Source organism: Rhincodon typus, chromosome 29, assembly GCF_021869965.1.
Source record: "Rhincodon typus isolate 14 chromosome 29, sRhiTyp1.1, whole genome shotgun sequence".
In the NCBI taxonomy this organism is placed as follows: Eukaryota; Metazoa; Chordata; class Chondrichthyes; order Orectolobiformes; family Rhincodontidae; genus Rhincodon; species Rhincodon typus.
This window is the reverse complement of record NC_063360.1, coordinates 10250116-10271664: the sequence shown is the minus strand read 5'-3', so window position 1 is coordinate 10271664 and position 21549 is coordinate 10250116. Positions and strand designations below refer to the sequence as shown.

Below are 21549 nucleotides of genomic sequence, written 5' to 3'. Positions count from 1 at the left end.
CAGAAACCCAACTGGACCCACCACTAAAATACAGTGGCGACAAGAGCAGGTCAGAGGCTAGGAATACTTTGGTGAGTATCATAGAGTCCCTACAGGGTAGTAAGAGGCCATTTGACACATTGAGTCCACACCAACCTTCTGAAGAACATCCCAACCAGATCCAGCCCCATCATCCAGTTCCTATATTTACCATGGCTAACCCATCCAACCTACACATCCCTGCACACTAGGGGTCAATTTAACGTGGCCAATCCACCTAAACCTGCACATCTTAGGACTGTGGCAGTAAACTGGAGCACCCAGCGGGAACCCACGCAGACATGGGGAGAACATACATACGCCACACAGACAGTCACCTGAGGCTGGAACTGAACATAAGTCCCTGGCACTGTGAGGCAGCAGTGCTAACCACTGAGCCACTGTGCCTCACCATAACTCACCCCCTTAACTCCCGAAAGCCTATCCATCATCTACAAGGCACAAGCCAGGAGTGTGATGGAATATTCCCCACTTGTTTGGAGAGATACAGCTCCAACAACACTTGAGAAGCTTGACACCATCCAGGACAAAGCAGCCCGCTTGACTGGCACCACATCCACAAGCATTCATTCCCTCCACCACCAATGCTCAGTAGCAGCAGTGTGTACTATCTACAAGATGCACTGCAGAAGTTCACCAAAATTACTTAGACAGCAACTTCCAAACTCATGACCACTTCCATCTAGAAGGACAAGGGCAGCAGATACATGAGAATACCACCACCTTCAATCTCCCCTCCAAGTCACTCACCATCCTGACTTGGAAATGTATCGCTGTTCCTTCACTGCTGCTGGGACAAAATCCTGGATTTCCTTCCATAAGGGTATTGTAGGTCAACCTAGAACACGTAGACTGCCATGTTTCAAGAGAGTAGCTCACCATCACCTTCTCAGGGGCAACTAGGGATGGGCAGTAAATGCTGGCCAGCCAGCGACACCCACATCCCACAGGTGAATAAGACAAATACCATACCTTTATTTCTCATCATCCCTGTCCCCAAACATTCCTTCCAGGTTAAATGATGAAAATACAGAGATAAGAGGGAAAAATTGGATTGTAGAAACAGAATGAGCAGGCATATAATAAGAGGTTTGGTATCTTCGAAAGCAGATTAATCAACAGGCCTGGATATATTCTATCCCAGATTGCTAAGGAAAGCAAGGGAGTATAAAGCAGAAGTTCTCACCCTCATTTTTTCAATCCTGTCTTTTTAGAGGTCTGGTGCTGGAGAATGGGAGCACTGTTATCTTTGTACCATTGCTTATAAAAGGTTGAAGGGATAGACCCCAAGTGATTAAAGGACCGTCAGGCTGACCTCAGGGGTGAGCAATTCTTTGCAAGAAATTGTAAAGGACATTATGAATTATCCTTTAGGACAGCATAGATTCATCAAGTACTATAGACAAGGATTTGGTAAGGCAAGGCCACAACTGACTAACCTGATTAGATGAGTTGGAGGTAACAAGGAGGATTTATTTAGTAGCTAATTAATGTAGGTCCCACATGACAGACTGGTCAGAAAAGTGACAGCGCATGGAATTCAAGAGCAAATAGTAAGTTGAATTGAAACTGGCTCAGTGGCAGGAAGCAAAGGGGCATGGTCGACAGGTCCGACTGGAATTTGAAACCTCTTTCCGGTGTAGCTCTATAGGACTCAGAACTGGATCCCTTCGTTTTCATGGTTTCTATCAATTTAAGCTTAAAGGGGAAAGATTAACAAATCTGCCGATATAGAATCTTGGAACATGACCACCAAGCAACCATTGTTTTGGGGGCCACTTCCTTAAGGACTCTGGGATGTAGATTATCAGGCCCTGGGGATTTATCAGCTTTTAATCCTATCAATTTCCCCAACACTATTTCCCTGCTAATACTGATTTCCTTCAGTTCCTCCCTCACACTAACAGCTGGTAATGGGTTTGATGTGAGGAAGAAAATCTAGACTGGAAGAAGATATTAATGAATGATCAGTAGGGCGGGAAAAGTAGCAAATGAAATTTAAACTTGAGAAGATTGAAGTCATCCGTTTTGGGAGGGCATACAATGCAAGATAGCACATCATAAATTATAAGATACAGAGGGAGTAAAAGAACAGAGGGACATCTGTATAGAGGGACATACAGAGGGAGTAAAAGAACAGAGGGACATTTGTATGGAGGGACGTACAGAGGGAGTAAAGGAACAGAGGGATATCTGTATAGAGGGACATACAGAGGGAGTAAAAGAACAGAGGGACATTTGTATGGAGGGACGTACAGAGGGAGTAAAGGAACAGAGGGATATCTGTATAGAGGGATGTACAGAGGGAGTAAAGGAACAGCAGGCAGAACTGTACAAACCACTAATTATATCAGGTTAGGGGTCCTTCCTATAGTTCCAGTCTTCACATTGCAGGAAAGTGCAATCACACTGGAAAGGATAGAGAGATGTATGAGAATGTTTCTACAAACCGAGAATTCTGACTCTGAGGCTGCAACAGAGGAGGCTGTATAGAGAATCACTGGAGATTTATAAAGTTATGAAGAATCTAGATCAGATTGGATACTTTCCTTAGCAAAATGGTCAGCAAGCAAGGTGCATAAATGTAAATAATTGTCAGGAAGATTGGAAGGGAATAGACGATAAATATTTCCTTCATCTAACTGGTGGTTTGGTGTTGGGAACTCACTGCCTGAAAGGGTGGTACAGGCAGAAATTTAAACAAGAATTTGATGGCTATTGAGCTAGAGTTGTATAGTGGAATTAGGCTAGATAGCTCACTTGCAGCCAGCAGCAATTGTGTTTATGGTCTCTTGAGCATCCCCAGTCATGATAGTTCTACCAATGGCAGCTGTGTCTTCATGTGGCAAGTCCTGAACTCAAAAAAAAATCCCTTCTTGTCTCTCATGGTATCACAATCTATCTTTCCATTTTCAAGGCATTCCTGAAAACTCATCTTTTTGACTAAAGTTTTGGCTCATTTGTACTGTTATCTACCGATATGGCTGACTGTTAAAATTTTGTTCAGTGATGCCTCTATGACGTGCCTTGGAATGTTTTACAAAAGAAAAGCTGCTATAGAAATACAAGTTGTTAGCTATGTGCTTGACTGCAGTAACAGCTGTATATAATTTTACACGCAGGACCGAAGGGTGGACTTTTTTTTGTGTGGTGTAGTAAAATAAATGATGGTAAATCAGCACCATGTTTTGTACTCTTCTTAATGGTTTTTCTAGCTGGAAATAAAATTGTGTTAAAACAATATTAACTTGCCATCTTTATTGTGTGCAAGCCCTATATCTCTCTTTCTCCACATTTAAATCACTCTTTAATTCTGAACTCTTTAACCAAGTCTTTGGACATTTATTATTCAATATCAGTTTGTCGTATTCACTCTAGGAAAAACTGAATTTTTTTGATATGTTAAAAGTGTTCTATAAAAGCAATTTGCACTTGCTGTCATTGTATTCTATATTGTATAGAAAGCTGTTCAAAGCCTGGATATATAAAATTAAAACAAAATGTGGACAACTTGTACCTAGCACCATTAGTCATCTTATTCTAGAGTTTTTAATTGATTAGAAAAACAATTTTTCGCAGCCAATACAAATCTTTTCTAACTCACTGCTGTGTCCAAAGTGAGCCAATTGCTAATGTTGAGTAGATTTCTTACTGTAAGATTTGTGCTTGTTTCAGCTTTTAAACCAGGATCCTAAAACAAACAACAGAAACAGTTTTTTTGAAGCAACTAGCATTATAGAGTATGTCTTATATTCTCGTTCATTGATGAAAATTATGGAGCAAAAAATCAGAAGTGCAGATTGTTTAGAAGGAGTTATAATTCGTCATTTTGTTCTATTTTCAGGTAGAATGTCGGAACTTTATCAAAGTGCTTCTGAAGAGGAATAGCAGCACGCTGTTCATATGTGGAACCAATGCTTATAATCCAGTGTGTGCAAATTACACAGTGAGTGACTGTTGCCTCCTGTAACTTTCCTGTATGTGCTTGCTATACTCATTAGTACTCGTCTCCTTTACAGCCCACAGAACACAAGACGCCAGCTACCTAATGAGCCAAGGTTGTCAACTGAGGGATATTGACCCTGGCATCCTATGTAAGGCTTGACAGCTCTGCAGGACTTATAACATTTTGGCAAATTAGCTCAGGGGACGGAGCGAAAATAATCCCGTTGTAATGTTTTATCTTTAGATGTAGATTTAGACCAAAAAGAAACATAGAAATTTCAGCACAGAAGGAGGCCATTTTTTTCATTGTGCCTGCACCAATACCTGCAAAGTAAGTTCAATAGGGCAGGATTTAGCAGGACTGATTATAAATCTAAACCTTGGCCTTTACTCCACATAGCTTTGCACCAAAACCAGTCACTTGAGTACCGGACTGGATTTTAACAGATCTATGGAGATGAGTTGTGAGGTGTGTGGGCTGGTAAATTGGCAGCAGAAAGCATTGTGGGTGGCCCCTGATGTATCTTCCAAATGCTACAGTATATCATCAATGGGGAGAACTTAAACAGTTCGGCTACTTTACCAATTGTGCCATTAGGTACTCAAGAAAAGCCACTTGCTGCCCCCTGCATTTTACCACAAAGCTTGGTGGTGTCCCAACAGATTGGCAAATGGGCTCTTTCTTTACAGCTATTGCATGTTGTACGGAGTGGCCCCATAACACTAGTAGCCACATTTGCAGCTACTGCAGCACAGCTTGAAGGCTCACCACTGCCAACTGCCAAGGCCTGCCCGCCAGAGCCAACTCATTAAAAGCAGCTTACCTTGTTGTCAAGGGCAGCGTACCCTGGAGGATTCCCACCTTTCAGCTGAAAGACTGGCCACTTTCAATGATGGTGCTGAGGATCCTGTTGGCATGGTGGCTCAGTGGTTAGCACTGCTGCCTCACAGCACCAGGGACTGGGGTTCGATTCCAGCCTTGGTGACTGTCTGTGTGGAGTATGTATGTTCTCCCTGTGTCTTTGTGGCTTTTCTCCGGCTGCTCTGATTCCCTCCCACAGTCCAAAGAATGTGCAGGCTAGGTGGATTAGCCATGGGGAATGTGGGGTTATGGGAATAGGGTAGGGGGCAGTGCGTCTGGGTGAGATGATCTTTGGAGGGTCAGTGCAGACTCAATGGGCCAAATGGCCTGCTTCCACACTGCAGGGATTCTATGATTCTGTTGAGGTGATGGCCAGAAGATTTGGGAGATAGGCTGCCATTTTCAATTAGATGGCACTGAGAGCACCAGCCTCTTAATGCCACCTTACGGTGTTCCATAAGAACATAAGAACTAGGAGCAGGAGTAGGCCGTCTGGCCCTTCGAGCCTGCTCCGCCATTCAATAAGATCATGGCTGATCTTTTCGTGGACTCAGATCCACTTACCCACGTTCTCACCGTATCCCTTAATTCCTTTATAGTTCAAAAAAAATCTACCTTTTTTTTAAAAACGTTTACTGAAGTAGCGTCAACTATTTCACTGGGCAAGGAATTCCATAGATTAACAACCCTCTGGGTGAAGAAATTCCTTCTCAATTGAGTCCTAAATCTGCTCCCTCTAATCTTGAGGCTATGCCCACTTGTCCCAGCTTCACCTGCAGTGGAAACATCCTCTCTACTTCTATCTTATCTATTCCCTTCATAATTTTATATGTTTCTATAAGATCCCCCCCTCAATCTTCTGAATTCCAATGAATATAATCCCGATCTACTCAGTCTCTCCTCATAAGCCAACCCCCTCAACTCCAGAATCAACCTAGTGAGCCTCCTTTGCACCCCCTCCAGTGCCAATACATCCTTTCTCAAGTAAAGAGACCAAAACTGCACACAGTACTCCAGGTGTGGCCTCACCAGCACCTTGTACAGCTGCAACGTAACCTCTCTGCTTTTAATTTCAATCCCTTTAGCAATGAAGGACAAAATTCCATTTGCCTTCCTAATTACTTGTTGTACCTGCAGACCTACCTTCTGTGATTCATGCACAAGGACACCCAGGTCCCTCTGCATAGCAGCATGCTGCAACTTTTTACCATTTAAGTAATAATCCTTTTTACTATTACTCCTACCAAAATGTATGACTTCACATTTATTTACATTGTATTCCATCTGCCAGACCTTTGCCCACTCACTCCATGTATCTATGTTCCTCTGCAAAGTTTCACAGTCTTCTGCACACTTTGCTCTGCCGCTCATCTTAGTGTCATCTGCAAACTTTGACACCCTACACGTGGTCCCCAACTCCAAATCATCTATATAAATTGTAAATAATTCCTCGAGCTGGGGCTGACTCTCTAGCTTGTGGTGCTGATAGTGGGGACCATTCACTTCCCAACAGTTGTTGCATCTCCAGAGCTATGGGCCAAGAACTGCGAACAGGATTTGTGTAAATCAAATCTTGGTGAATGGCACAGACATGATGGACCAAATGGCCTCTTTCTGTGCTATAAACATCTATGAACAAGTACATATTGTAAACAAAGGAACAACACAAAGTAGAAATTTTTTCAAGTACGGCAAAAGTGTGTGATGAAACCCCCAGTTAGGGAAAGCTGGACATGAGACAGTCCTTGTTTCTGTTTAGTTTCACGAGTGAATGTTTAATTGTGGAGCTTGTTTCTCCTACTTGTGCGGCACCTAATGAAATCTGTCAAGTTGTTCCGACCATGGACTTCAAATCTTTGTTACTTGTCAAAACCTGTTACTGATTCACTGACCAGAGAAAGTAATTGTTCATTGTTTACCCTCTCAAACTCTTTCAAGGATTTTGAGCAGTCTTGCATTGATCAATAATATGCCTCCGTCCCAAGCACAAAAGAAAATCTGTGCATCTGACAGTGTCATATGTTTTCCTACACCAGCGAAGAGAAACCTCTACTAACAGGCTCGCTAGCTTTGAAATGTTGACCCAGTTCAAATTTACTGCTTTTTTCCCTGGTTGTCATGCTTGCCAGCAGGGAGAATGCAATCCAATTAGGAAGCAGAGTTATCCTCCTGTTCCTGGAACCCCTATTAAAATTGTAGAACTGACAGAATTATACATAAGGCATCCCTATTGTCCTATATTTACTTGATCACCCATTTTGTGAGTTGGCATTTTCAAGATGTTAACCGCAAGCAGACTAAACCAGTAAGAATATGTGAGGACTTCATATTAGAAGAGAATTAAATCAAATCCCTACACTGTGGAAACAGGCCATTTGGCCCAACAAGTCCACTCTGAGGAGTATCCCACCCAGACTCACACCCCTACCCTGTATTTCCCATGGCTAATGCACTTAACCTACACACCCCTGGACACTGTGGACAATTTAGCATGGCCAATCCATCTAACCTGCACACCTTTGGACTGTGGGAGGAAACCAGAGCACCCGGAGGAAACCCACACAGATGTGGGTAGAATGTGCAAACTCCACACAGTCACCCCAGGCTGAATTTGAACCCAGGTCCTGGCACTGTGAGGCAACAGTACTCACCACTGAGCCCCCCCCCCATTTCTAGGGTCACCTTAATAGCAACTCCATTCTTCACTCTGATATTTCACTGCAAAAAGAAAATGATTTATTGATTACAGAAACATTTACTGTTGAGGAAAATTTTAAATTTTTCCCAGATTTTATGTGTCATGACTTATTTCATGTGCCCTGTCTCCTTTTCATTTTAATTTTGTATTCCTTTATGTGAAAGTCTCTGACATTTGTATTTTGTGATGAGCAGATCTTTCCACATGACAAGAATGGAATTGATCTGTCCCTGTAACCTTTCCAGCACATTCCTTTCTGTTTGCATTCCACAAAAGAAATCTATAATCCATGCAACATATCAGTTTATTCGAACTCTAGCTCACTGGAAGAGTTATGGAAACCACAAGGCCTTCTGCCACAATTTTACCTGGTTTGAATTTCACTAAAACTTGACTTTGTTATTGTACAGTTGTGTGCCCTCTGATACAATTAAGCAGGTGTTTGCTTTGCTTGATGGGACTGTATTTGATACCTGGGTATCAAATTCTGATTACTGCTCAATTCTGCATTTTCTTCAATACCTCCCATCCCCTACAAGCTTCTAAAAATAGCTCAGAATGAATGTCGATGGGATTGTATCTTTTTAAACTATAAAGGCATTTAAAGAGATTGTGAAGTAACTTTATGAGCCATCCACATCAGCAATTTGTCTGCTGACACAGCAAAACAGAAATGTGGGCAAATATTAATTTACAACCATTATTGTAGTCAAATAACCGTGGGTCATCTGGACCTGAAGGTTGAGTGGTTGAGGCTCTATGCCAGACACAGGGACTTAAAATCTTCCACATATTCCTCATATGTTCTATTTTTCACCCTCATTTTCTAGAATGATAGTAACAGTAGACTAAGCTATTGCAAAGCGCTCCTGACTCGTCTCCCCCATTCCCCACTCTATAAATTTCTTAAACACTGCTACTTGTGTTTCCACCAAGTCTCTACTGTTCATGGACCTACAGTGGCTCCTGTTCAAGCAATGTCTTGCTGATTTCAAATCTGTCCACGGCCTCCCTACCCCCCATGCCTGTAATCTCCTCTAATCACAATCCGACAAGAGATTTGCACATGTTTAATTTAGACCCCTTATACTTTTCCAATTATAATTGCTTTACCATTGGCAGCCAAGCCTTCAGTTGCTACTAGGCCCAAAGTTCTAGAGTTCCTTCTCTGCGCCTCTCTGCATGCAAACATTAATCCATGAGTTGCACAGAGCTAAGGTGGCAAAGACTGCTGGCAATGTGACCAAGTGGTACCTGAGAATCAATCCCTAATGCCTGGAGAACTTCAGAAAATGCTTCAACACTACCTTTTGGAATGCTGCATTGCCAAATCCTTTTTAGGATTTATTGAGATTAATGGTATCCAATTTTGGATGCAGTTCTGGAATGATAAAGTACGATAATGATACCCTCTCTGGTTCCATGAGTTGACAACTTGCTTAAAAAGGGCATTGATATACTGTGAGAATTCTTGGAGTGGCAGGCCATTATGAAGTGGACTGAGGTTGCCTGGTCATCATTCAGGCTATCAGTGTGGATTGGCCAAAGTGCATAATAGTAAAAACATATTGCTGCAATGTTATTCCATGGAATTAAATGCCCATACAATGATCATCGCCAGTAAGAGACAATTGAACGATTGTCCCTTGACATTCAGTGGCATTATCATCGTTACCAACATCCTGGGGCTCACCATTGACCAGAACCTGAATTGGACTAGCCATATAAATACAGTAGCTACAAGAGCAAGTCAGAGGCTAGGAATCCTGCAGCACATAACTTACCTCCTGACTACTCAAAGCATGTCCACCATCCACAAGACCCAGTCAGGAGTGTGATTGAACACTAAAGTAAAATAAAGAACTGCAAATGCTGGAGATCCAAAACAAAAACAAAAATTGCTGGTGGAACTCAGCAGGTCCGGCAGCATCTGTAGGGTGAAAGCAGAGTTAACATTTTAACAGTTAAAACATGATGGGGGTGGTACAGTGGCTCAGTGGTTAGCACTGCTGCCTCATAGCACCAGGTGACCCAGGTTCAATTCCACCCTTGGGCAACTATCTGTGTAGAGTTTGCACATTCTTCCTGTGTCTGTGTGGGTTTCCTCCCACAGTCCAAGGCTGGGTGGATTGGCCAAGCTAACTTTCCCCTAGTGTTCAGGGATGTGTAGGTTAGGTGGGTTATAGGGGAATGGGTCTGGGTGCGATGCTCTGCGTGTCGGTGTAGACTTGTTGAGACGGAGGGCCTGTTTCCACTCTGTAGGGATTCTATGATTTTGAGTCAGATGACCTTCTATCTAGAAGGACAAGGGTAGCAGATACATTTGGACGCCACCACTGTCTCGAGGGCAATTAGACCCAGGCAAGAAATGCTAGCCCAGCCAATGGTGGAGGGGGTAGTGGGAGTAAGGCTGTGGCTGTGTGAGTGTGAGAGAGACAGAGACACAGGGAAAACTCAAGTCAGAAAAAGAAATTACACAAGTCATGGCAATGATTAAATGCAGCCTCGACACTCCTAAAGAAAGGGATTCTGTTACTTTAATTTGTTTAATTGACCGTAACCTGAGCAAATTCCATAGTGTGAAAAATTCTGGGAGTTAAAATTTTATAAACACATTTAATTATAACTGTACGATTCCTTCCACCTCTTTTGAACTAGGTCTAGATTTCTAAAGAAAAAAAATGCAAGAATAAAGAGACCCTTGTTCCCATCCCAAAGAAGGGCTGATTAGGACAGGATTCACCAATTGTGTTTATACTAGAATGTGACAAGTATTTACCTAATCAGGTAGCGGGTGCTGGCAGGCCTGAGGATTACATTTCCTCTAGACTTTCAGAAAACACAAAGGCCTTGTCTATCATTCAGTGTTGCATGAAACTGGAAAGGGGGTGAGGGAAGGAGGAGTACTGGTAGTTACTGTCTGCATAAAAAATGGAGGAGACAGAAAATAATAGTCAGTCAGCATAACCAGACAATTGAAACCACAATTCTGTTAACACTCACCCATCATGTCACTCCCCCACCCTCCGCAACTCTGCTGTCAATCCTACAGCTGTATTCCCTTTATCGTCCTTCTATGGAGATTTTCTCATTGTGAGACTGACCGTCGCAAACCTGGCCTTCAAATTGTCTTTTGCTGTGATATCTTCCTTCTGAGGGTATTGATTTACAGTCGAATATATCTCCCTGCCCAATACAAGGTACAGTTTGCAAGCTTATGAAGTCAAAGCTTGATGTCAGCAATGCTCATTTTCTCTCTCTTAATCTTTTCAATTCTGATGGTATCCAGCTTTATAGACCCTAGAGCTTCAATAAAATGTCTCGTCATAACATGCACATGAACCATTACCGCATGCCTGCCTTGCTGTTCTTCCTGCTGATACCCAGCATATTCCTGTATAGTTTATTTCAAAACAGACCTTATGCAGCCTTAGAATCCTACAGTTATAAGAATGACTAAGGTCATTTATGTCCCTTCACAATCTCCAAAGTGGATTTATCTCATTGGCACGCAAACCTGTGTACCAGCCCATGTTTTTGTTTTATTAATTCATGGGATGTGGGTGTCACGAGTAAAGCTAGCATTTATTGCTGACCCTAATTTGCTATTGAGAAGTGGTGGTGAGCCTTCTTATTGTCACCCCACATTAGAGGGCACCTAAAAGCCAACTAACCTGTGGAGGGATTGAAGTCAAAACTAGCTCAGACCAGATAGGAAAGACAGATTTCCTCCTAAGAAGATTATTAATGATCAATATGGATTCTTCCAACTATTCAATGTCACATGGTCACCATTATTGATAGCTTTATTTAATGAATTAAATTTAAATTCCTTTGCTGAAGTGGTCTGGTTTGAACTCCTGTCCATGGATAATTTGTCTCAACCTCTAGATTACTCATACCATAATTGTGTGACTGTTCCAAATTCCCAATGTATTTTGGCCTCCATATCATCAAATGATTGCAAACTACAGGACTTATGTTGAGTAGAAAGAAGAGGGGAGGCAATGGCCTAGTGGTATTATCACTGGGCTGTTAATCCAGGGACCCACATTCAAATCCTGCCACAGCAGGTGGTGGAATTTGAGATCAATAAATATCTGGAATTAAGAATCTAATGATGACCATGAGTCAATTGTCAGGAAAATCCATCTGGCTCCCTAATGTCTTTTAGGGTATTCAATACTCAGAATTTTCCCAGAAGTGAAAAGTCCTCCAGTTATATGTCCAAACAATCAATTGAATTGAGTCATTGGATAATTGAAAATGTATGAAGAAAGAGGAGTTAATGAGTATTTGTTTTAACTCTCTCACACTGTGAACAGTATCTGAAAGTATGACTGCAAGATAACATGGTTGAGACATTTGCATGATAGAAAATGTAAAGCTTATTTCATGGCTCAAACCATCAGTCAAGGCTGAAATCAAATACTAAATGATCTGTAGGAATACATAATGATAAATAATTTCCTATTTCTTCCAATGTACTGTCACTGAACATGGTGACAGATTAGCAATTATATTTGTAAAATATTGAAATCTTTGCTCATTCTCTTTCAGTTATTCAGTGACACAATTAAGCTGATAGTCAACTGAGCGGTGTGTAGAAGCATTAATTTTGGGTTCTGGAAGTCACTCCCAGTGGCAGGAGTGATGAGTGGGAATGATTTAGGGCCAGCTCCAGTCCTAGAGTTCTGGCATATGGGATCATACTATGCATGTGCGTATGTACTGTTTTGTTCCTACAAACCAAATTATTAACCAACCCACAACTCATCTCCCTGTTTCCGCCAGACTTTAAATTTCCCTTTAAGTAATTACATCTCCTTTAAGATGGATCAAGCTGAAGATATAATTTTCATCTGTTGGAAGACGCCTTTTGGGGAAAATAATGATTATGGCTTTGGAGAGTGTCTTAATTCCTCCTTCAAAATATGAGGAAAACAATACAATAGCATTTATTTTATTCCTTAGGCTATCACTGAACTTAATTCTAGAATTAAAAGCTGCAGTTCAGAAAACAAAGTGGGAAAACTTGTGCTGGTCTTTTCAGGCCTTGTGGAAAAATTAAATAACTACTTGAACTTAATATGAGATTACAATCAGAATGTTGTTGGGGTGACACCAACAGGTTATAAGACTGAAGCTATAGAATCATTGAGTAATACAGCATGGAAACAGGCTGTTTGGCCCAAACTGGTCCATTCTGACCATGGTGCCCACTCAGCTAGTTCCAACTGCCCACAATTGGTCCATATCCCTCTAAACCCTTCCCATCCATGCACCTATTCAAACTTTTTTAAAATGTTACAATTGTACCTGCCCAACTACTTTCTCTGGCAGCCCATTTCATATATGCACCACTCTCTGCATGAAGAAATTGCCCCTTAGGTCCTTCTTAAATCTTTCCCCTCTCACCTGAAATCTATGCCCTCTAGTTTTCAATTCCCCATCCCTGGGAAAAAGACTGTTTGCATTCATCCTATCTATGCCCCACATGATTTTATTCACCTCAATAAGGTCACCTTTCATTCTCCTATGTTCCAAGGATTAAAGTCCTATCCTGGCCAACCTCTCCCTAGAACTCAGGCCTACTAGTCCTGGCAACGTCCTTGTAAATCTTCATCATAGAATCCCTACAGTGTGGAAACAGGCCCTTCAGCCCAACAATTCCACATCAACCCTTGGAGCATCCCATCCAGACCCATCCCCCTCTAACCCACACATCCCTGAACACTACAGACAAGTTAGCATGGCCAATCCACCTAACCTGCACATCTTTGCACTGTGGGAGGAAACCAGAGTACCCAGAGGAAATCCATGCAGACACGGGGAGAATGTGTGAACTCCACACAGACAGTTGCCTGAGGATGGAATTGAACCCGGGTCCCTTGCGCTGTGAGGTAGCACTGCTAACCACTGAGCCACCATACTGCCCCTTCTTTGCACATTTTCCAGTTTAACCATGTCTTTCCTATAACAGGATGACCAAAACTGTACACAATATTCCAAGTATAACCTGACCAACAACTTATATAACTATAACATAATGTCCCAATTCCTATACTCAATGCCTCAACCAATGAAGACCAGCATGCTAAATGCCTTCTTTACCACCCAGTCTACCTGTGATGCTGCTTTCAACAAAGTATGTACTTGGACTCCTAGGTCCCTCTGTTTCACAACAATCCTCAGGACCTTACCACTTAATGTATAATTCCGACCTTGGTTTGACTTTCGAAAGTGCAACATCTCACATTTATTTGTATTGAATTGCATTTGCCAATCCTCAGCCCACTTCTCCATCGGATCAAGATCCCTCTGTAATTTTTGATAACCTTCTTCGCTATCAACCATACCTCCTAATTTTGTATTATATGCAAACTTACTAATCATGTCTTGTACATTCACATCTAGATCATTTATATAAATAACAAATAACAAAGATCCCAGCACCCACCCCTGTGGCACACCACGAGCCACAGGCCTCCAGTCCAAGATACAACCTTCAACCATCACCTTCTGCTTCCTTCCATCGAGCCAATTTTGAATCAAATTAGCCAGCTCTCCCTGGATCCCATGCGACCTAACCTTCATGACTAGCCTGCCGTACGGGACCTTGTCAAAGTCCTTATTAAAGTCCGTGTAGACAACATCCACTGCCCTACCCTCATCTATTCTCTTGGCTACCTCTTCGAAAAACTCTAAAGAATTTGTCAGGCATGACTTCCTGCACACAAGTCCATACTGACTATCCCTAATCAGACCTTGCCCATCCTGGTTAATCCTGTCCCTCAGTGTTCTCTCCAATAACTGGTTTACCACTTATGCATTGTAGATGTCCAGGTAATAGAGAAGAAGATAGCAGAGATGTTGGCCAAACTAGGGAAATGGCCAAGGCGAAAGCAAGTGATGGTTTCCATGCTGATTATTCTCCAAATTCCATGTTAGATGCCTCCAATCAGCTTTCTACCCTATCATAATACCAAAACAGCTCTTACTGAATTTACAAATGGCATTCCACTAACTATTTCAGAGGTAATATATCCCACCTTGTCCTTCTTGATAGTTCTGCAGCATATGACACAGTTGGCCACAAGGCCCTCCTCCAGTGCTTCTCTACTGTCACCCAGCTAGATAGGAATAGCTAAATAGCTCTCATCTGAATCCATTCTTAACTGTATAAACATTGTGAGAAAATCATCTGTAATTACTTCTTACTCTTGCACTATTACTCCTATGATTCCCAAGAATCAGTCTTTAACCTCCTCTGATTTGTGCCTTCAAAGATACCATCCAAAAACACAGACACAATACAGTATAGAGCTGGAGGAACACAGCAGGCCAGGCAGAATCAGAGCAGCAGGAAAGTTGACGTTTCGGGTCGGGACCCTTCTTCAGAAACACAGCATTGATTTCCAAAGGTACACTGACAGCACTAGACTATACCTCACCCACTGCAATCCTTTAACCCTCGACTGTCTTTAAATTGTTAGATTGCTTGTTCAACATCCCATGGCGATGAGGAAAAAGCTCCTCTAATTAACTATTGAAAAGCCATTGTCTTTGGCCTCCACTACAAACCTCATTCCCCAAGTACTGACTCCACCCCAGGCTCCTAAATCCTAAGAAAGGCCTGATCTTGGCCAGTTAGTGTCCTTCACTCTGCTAGCTTTCATTAATACTAAATGATGCTTCTTATAGCACTCACTGACAAATTTTGTTTTGCAACATCCATAGAGAATGTTTTATTGCATTGAAGGCACTCTATAAATACAAGTTGCAGTTATTTTTTCTGAAAACAGATGGTGAGCCTGACATATATACATATTTTATCTAGAGAGATGAAGAATTTTACTATGGGACTTCAAGCTGAAGGAATGGTGGAGGAACCTACAGCTTGGTTGCATTGCAGTCACTATCGCTCTATGACCAGTTAAATTACATTCTTGCCTTCCAGGCAGTACCTAATTTATATTACAGCCTTGTAATCACAGTATCATACACCATTCATTTTGTGTGAGTGGAGCTAGATACTTGTTAACTGCTGTTGGGCACTTTCCCAGTTGCGTTTGAATTATCCAATAAATCAATTGAGTTGATAGAATGTGGTTTATGTGCAGAAATTGCATACAAACATACCAGTTTTGCCCAGTTCTGTTCTTTTTTGCATCTTTACCCTCAAGCTTGTTTACTTCATTTGTGCAATACAGTTCCTCTCCTGGTGTCGAAGCTGTCGGTAAATCTTTTGAAAATGAATTCAGTAATTTGTTTTTGAAAAACAGCATTGTTAAGGGAGTGGAAAGCAATGTTACACCAGATTGGTCATGTGAAGAAAAAAGACTAATGAGGATTTGAAGGGCCGAAAACCTTGTTTCTCAACAGTAACTTTCTATAAGTGTAAATTTCTGAATTTGTGCACAATGTGAGCAACTCTGTGGCCTATGGTTGATGAGGCCTTTTCCCTTCACAATCAATTTGTGTGAACAGTTGAAATCTACTCTCTATGGATAGGTTCTTACTCCTTAAAGGGTTTAGTTTCCTTTGGCATGATTATCAACCAACAGTTTCCCCTCATTTGCTATCTTTGATGTCATTGAGATTCATTGGAGGTCTGTTTTCCTGGATCCTTATCATGCTGGGCTAGCATAGTCCATATAATTCCAGTGTATAGAGAAAAGACAGGCATGAGGTAATGATGTTCATTTAACAAGCACAATGAGTCGAATGGCCTACTTCTGCAGCATAACAATTCTGCGATGCTGACTCGATGGGCCGAAGGGCCTCTTCTCCATTGTCCAACTCTATAATCTGCTTTCTCAAAACAAAAGTGTGATTATGAGGGCAGTTTACAATTGGGATAAGACTTCACATGCACTTTGTTTTACCAAAAGTCATTATATCGCCATTTTTATGTGATGTTTTGTTAGCTATTTTCACAACTACAATTCGTATTTATACAGTAACCTTACTTTGATATAACATCCCAATGCATTCCACAGGAACATTATTAATTAAAGTATGACATCAAACCACATTAGACGATATTAGGTCAAATGACCAAAAGGTTGGTTAGAATGCTGGCACCCCCTGGTGGCATTGTGTGTGTATCTACACCAAGTGGCTCAAGAACTACACTCAACACCAGTTTAAGGTCATTTAGGGATGGGCAATAAATTCTGGTCCAGGCAGCAATGCTAACATCTTCTAAGTTAATTTAAGAAAAGTACCTTTCTACTGAATAGTTAATAGTTGGTAATAAAATAATTAACTGTTTAGAAAATAGAAACCTTTACGTCTTTACTAATTGGATCAGACTATTCTTAAGGGGCCCAAGGCTAGTCACCAGTAGTGCAGTAATTAAAATACAAGATGTACAAGGGATCAATATTATAGGAATGCAGATATTGTAAATGGTTGTGGGACTAGACGAATTTACAGAGTTATAGGAATTGAAAGAATGGAGAGATTTGAAATCAAGGATGAGGACTTTAAAATCAAGATGCTGTTTGATATATCAGCAAGGACAGAGGCAATAGGTGAATGAGGAATGCTGCAAGGTAAGACACAGTCAGCAGAATTATGGATGACATTTACTGAAGGTAGAATGTGGTGTTGTGTTGGAATAATCAAGTCTAGAGGTAACAAGGCATCAGCAGTGGATGGCATGAGACAGGTGTGGAGTTGGTCCATGTCACAGAGGTGAAAATTTGTATTCAAAGTGACGGCAGCAATTTGAAGTTGTAAGCTCATATTGGGATCAAAAGTACGCTGAGGTTGAAAACAGACTTGGTTAATTTGCTACCTTTAATGTCATTGAGATTCATTGGAGTCTGATTTCCTGGATCCTTATCATGATGGGCTAGCATAATCCATATAGGCTGGAGTCGATAGCAAGGGAATGGAGTTTGAAGTGAAAATCAAAAATATCTTCAGTCCTCTCAGTATTTGCTTGGAGGATATCACTGCTCATCTAGTACTGCATGCTGCAAAGGCAGCCTGATTGTATAGTAACAGTGAAGGCGTGGAGAGAAAGAACTCTGGGTGAAATAGATCTGGATGCCATCAGTGTACGTGTGAAAACTAATGCTGATCGCCCAGTCAACATGTAGAGGAAGCCAACATTAGATCCCTTGGAGACCCTGGATGTAATGGTGTGGGAACAGGAATTGCAGCCATTGCAATTGACTCTTTGGATATACTCTAATGCAAAACATTCTATACCCCTTGGTACTATGGAAGAGGGGAACTGGGTGGGAGGTTGGCAGCAACCAAGAAGCCTTATCCTGATTACTTTTCATTCATTCCTGTTCTAAAATGCTCCTGAGTATGCATCAAGGTGATTACAGAAAGAGCATTTGAGTGAACCTTGCCGAGGTTCAATAATCCATGGACAATCATTTTGTGTGCTCATATTATAACAATAGTCATTTGTGTGTGGTTCCAGAAAATAGCTGAAGTGGAACTGTACTCTAGTACCATTAGAAAGAGAAACAGAGAGAATTTTAAAAACAGGCAATTGTAGAGTCATAGAGTTATACAGCACAGAAACAGACCCTTCGGTCCAACTCGTCCATGCCAACCAGATATCCTAAACTGATCTAGCTCCATTTGCCAGCATTTGGCCCATATTCCTCTAAACCTTTCCTATTCGTGTATCCATCCAAATGCCTTTTAAATGCTGTAATTGTACCAGCCTCCATCACTTCCTCTGGCAGCTCCTTCCTTACACGCACCACACTCAGCATGAAAAAGTTGTCCCTCACATCCCTTTTTAAATCTTTTGCAGCTCACCTTAAACCTCTCTAGTTTTGGATTCCCGTACCCTGGGAAAAAGACCTTGGCTATTTACCGTATCCATGTCCCTCATGATTTTGTAAGCATGTATAAGGCCACCCCTCAGCCTCCAACGCTGAAAAAAAGACTCAGTCTATTCAGCCTCTCCCAACAGCTCGCACCCTCCAATTCCAGCAACAGCTTCAATAAATATTTTCTGAACCTTTTCCAGTTTAACAACATCTTTGCTGTAGCAGGGAGATCAGAATTAATGCAGTATTCTAAAAGTGGCCTAATCAATGTCCTGTACGGCCACAACATGATGTCACCAGCTCCTGTACTCAATGCTCTGACCAATGAAGGCAAGTGTAGCAAATGCTGTCTTCACCACCAAAGGAACAATGCACCTATACCGAGACAACAAGGTGCAGGGTTGGATGAACACAGCAGGCCAAGCAGCATCATAGGAGCAGAGAGGCTGACGTTTCGGGCCTAGACCCTTCACCTATACCCCTAGGTCTCTTTGTTTGGCAACACTCCCCAGCCTTACACAGAAGAGTTCGCTTTGAATTCAAAATGCTTCGATGACAGTAAGTGATCCTTGTTTGTAAAATGTAGCAAAGGTCAGGAATGCTTCACTTCCTTCACTGGATCTTGGTGTAGATGAAGCTTTGTTTCAGTTCTTTAAGAAATGATTCGGTGCAGCACTGTCAGTTCAAAATGTTGCCGTATTGACTTACCCCCAGACTGCATGTGACATCAATAGAATGGATGCAGCCAATGCAACATGAACATTAAGCACATTAAACTAGAACAGGGAAAGGAGGCACAGAACCCAGTACTGCTCCCATCCTCGGCCCTGCCTTCAGTCCTGTTGGCTTATTCAACAAGATCCTGGCTGTTTGTTCTCTACTCTAGCTCAAAGTCGTTGAGGATACTATTCCCATTTCTCTGACTAAGGTCAGCTAGCTCAGCACTAACACTACTACACAGTCAGAGAATAGTATTCTCCGTCTCTGAATTTGAAATCAATTTTCATCATGTTCAGACAAAAAGGAGAAGGACTGAGAACGATTATTCGTCACTTATTTTTAGAAAGTGAAACAGCATGACAAATTCAACATTTGCATTTATGTAGTACCTTTACAGTGTAAGAAATCCAGGCTATTCAGAGCGGCAATTATTAAACAGTGAAATGGCATAGCAGGACGGGTGGAGATAAAATTAAATAAAATTATTTCCAAACATCTTGCTAACTGTCTGCAATGTTTAATATAAACTATAAGACGCTGGTGGAGAAATTTACAGAGGGAATTTCAAGACTTAAGGCCTAAACAGATAAAGGCACAGCCAGCAGGGATGGAGAAAATCAGGGATACAGAGGAGATGAGAACCAGAGTAGAAATCACAAAAGGGTACATGAGATAAGGAAAGGTTAGGTTAGGGGAGAATCTGAAGAGAAGAATCATCATTTTTAATTGAGACCATAAAACCGTAAGACGTAAGAACATAAGCAGGCCTTTCAGCCCATGGAGTCTTCTCCACCATTCAGTGAGATCATGGCTGATCTGATAATCCTCAAATCCACTTTGCTGCCTTTTCCTAATAACCTTTCATTCCCTTACTGATTAAAAATCTCAGCCTTGAATATACTTAATGATCCAGCCTCTACACCCTCTGTTGTAAAGAATTCCATATATTGACTACCCTCGAGGAAAAGAAATTCCATCTGATCTCTATCTTGAATAGATGACTCCATCTGCTGAAATTATGCCTTCTGGTCCTCGACTCTCCCACAAGGGAAGTCTGCATCTACCATATTGAGTCCCCAAAATTGTATGTTTCAATAAGGTCACCTCTCATCCTCCTAAACACCAGCGAGTACTAGACCAATTTGCTCAATCTCTCCTCCGAAGACAGTCCCTCCATACCCAGTGTCAACCAAGTGAACATTCTGTGTACTACCTCCAATGCGGTATATCTTTCCTTAGAAAAGAGAACTAAAACTGTTCACCATATTCCAGTTGTGTTTTGACTAGTGTTTTATGTAATTTTAGCAAAACCTCGCAATTTTTATACTCCATTGCCTTTGAAGTAAAGACCAATATTCCATTTGTCTTCCCTATTTGCTGCTGAACTGTTATGCTAGCTTTTTGTGACTTATACAAAGGACTCCCAAATTCCACTGTACTGTAGCTTTCTTCAGCTCCTCTCCAATTAAATAATGTTCCGTTCCTCTATTCTTCCTGCTAAACAGCACTACCTCACATTTTCCCACAATATATTCACTTTACCAAGTTTTTTGCCCACTTGCTCAACCTATCTATATCTCTATGCAAACTTTGTGTTATCGTCACCACTTACCTTCCCACCTACTTTTGTGCCATCCACAAACGTGACTATAATACGTTCTCTTTCCGCATTCAAGTGGTCAACATAAATTATTAATAATTACGGCCCCAGCTGATCCTGTGGCACTCCAGTAGTTACAGGTCACCAACCTGAAAATGCCTCTCTTATCCCAACTTTGCCATCTATTAGTTAGCCAATCCTTTATCAATGCTAATATCCTATTTCTAACATCATGGATTGTTTTCTTAACTTGCCTAATGTGTAGTACATTATCAAACATTTTCCGGAAATCTAAATCTACCACATCCATTGATTTCCCTTTATCAATCCTGCTTGTTACCTCCTCAAAGAATTCTAATATATTAGTCAGGTATGATTTTCCCTTCATGATAATGTTGCGCATTTCTAAATTCTCTGCTATTGTATCCTTTATAATAGATTCTAAAATTTTCTGAATAACAGGCCTTTAGTTACCTGTCTTTTCCCTTTTTGAATAAAGGTGTTACATTGGCAGTTTTTCAATCCTCTAGGACTTTTCCAGAAGCTAAGGATTCTTGAAATAATACTACCAGTGCATCCACAATCTCTGTAGCTACTTAGATTCATAGAGTCGTACAGCATGGAAACAGACCCTTCATTCCAACCAGTCCATGCTGAACATAATCCCAAACTAAACTAGTCCCATCTGCCTGCTCCTGGCCCATATCCTTCCAAATATTTCCTATTCATGTACTTATCCAAATGTCTTTTTAATGTTGTAATTGTACCCAAATCTACCAATTCCTCTGGAAGTTCATTCTATAAGCAAATCATCCTCTGTATAAAAGATTTGCCCCTCATGTCTTTATTAAATCTTTCTCCTCTCACCTTAAAAATG

At 41.3% G+C, this 21549-nt stretch overlaps 1 protein-coding gene across 1 annotated transcript in view; it reads left to right on the top strand.

Annotated features, from left to right (window-relative positions):
• Positions 1–21549, top strand: part of sema6bb (sema domain, transmembrane domain (TM), and cytoplasmic domain, (semaphorin) 6Bb) — a 241739-nt gene that overhangs the window by 103948 nt on the left and 116242 nt on the right. Inside the window, exon 5 of the mRNA XM_048614179.1 lies at positions 3884–3985. Within this exon, the coding sequence (XP_048470136.1) occupies positions 3884–3985 (102 nt within the window). The remainder of the gene's footprint in view (positions 1–3883; positions 3986–21549) is intronic.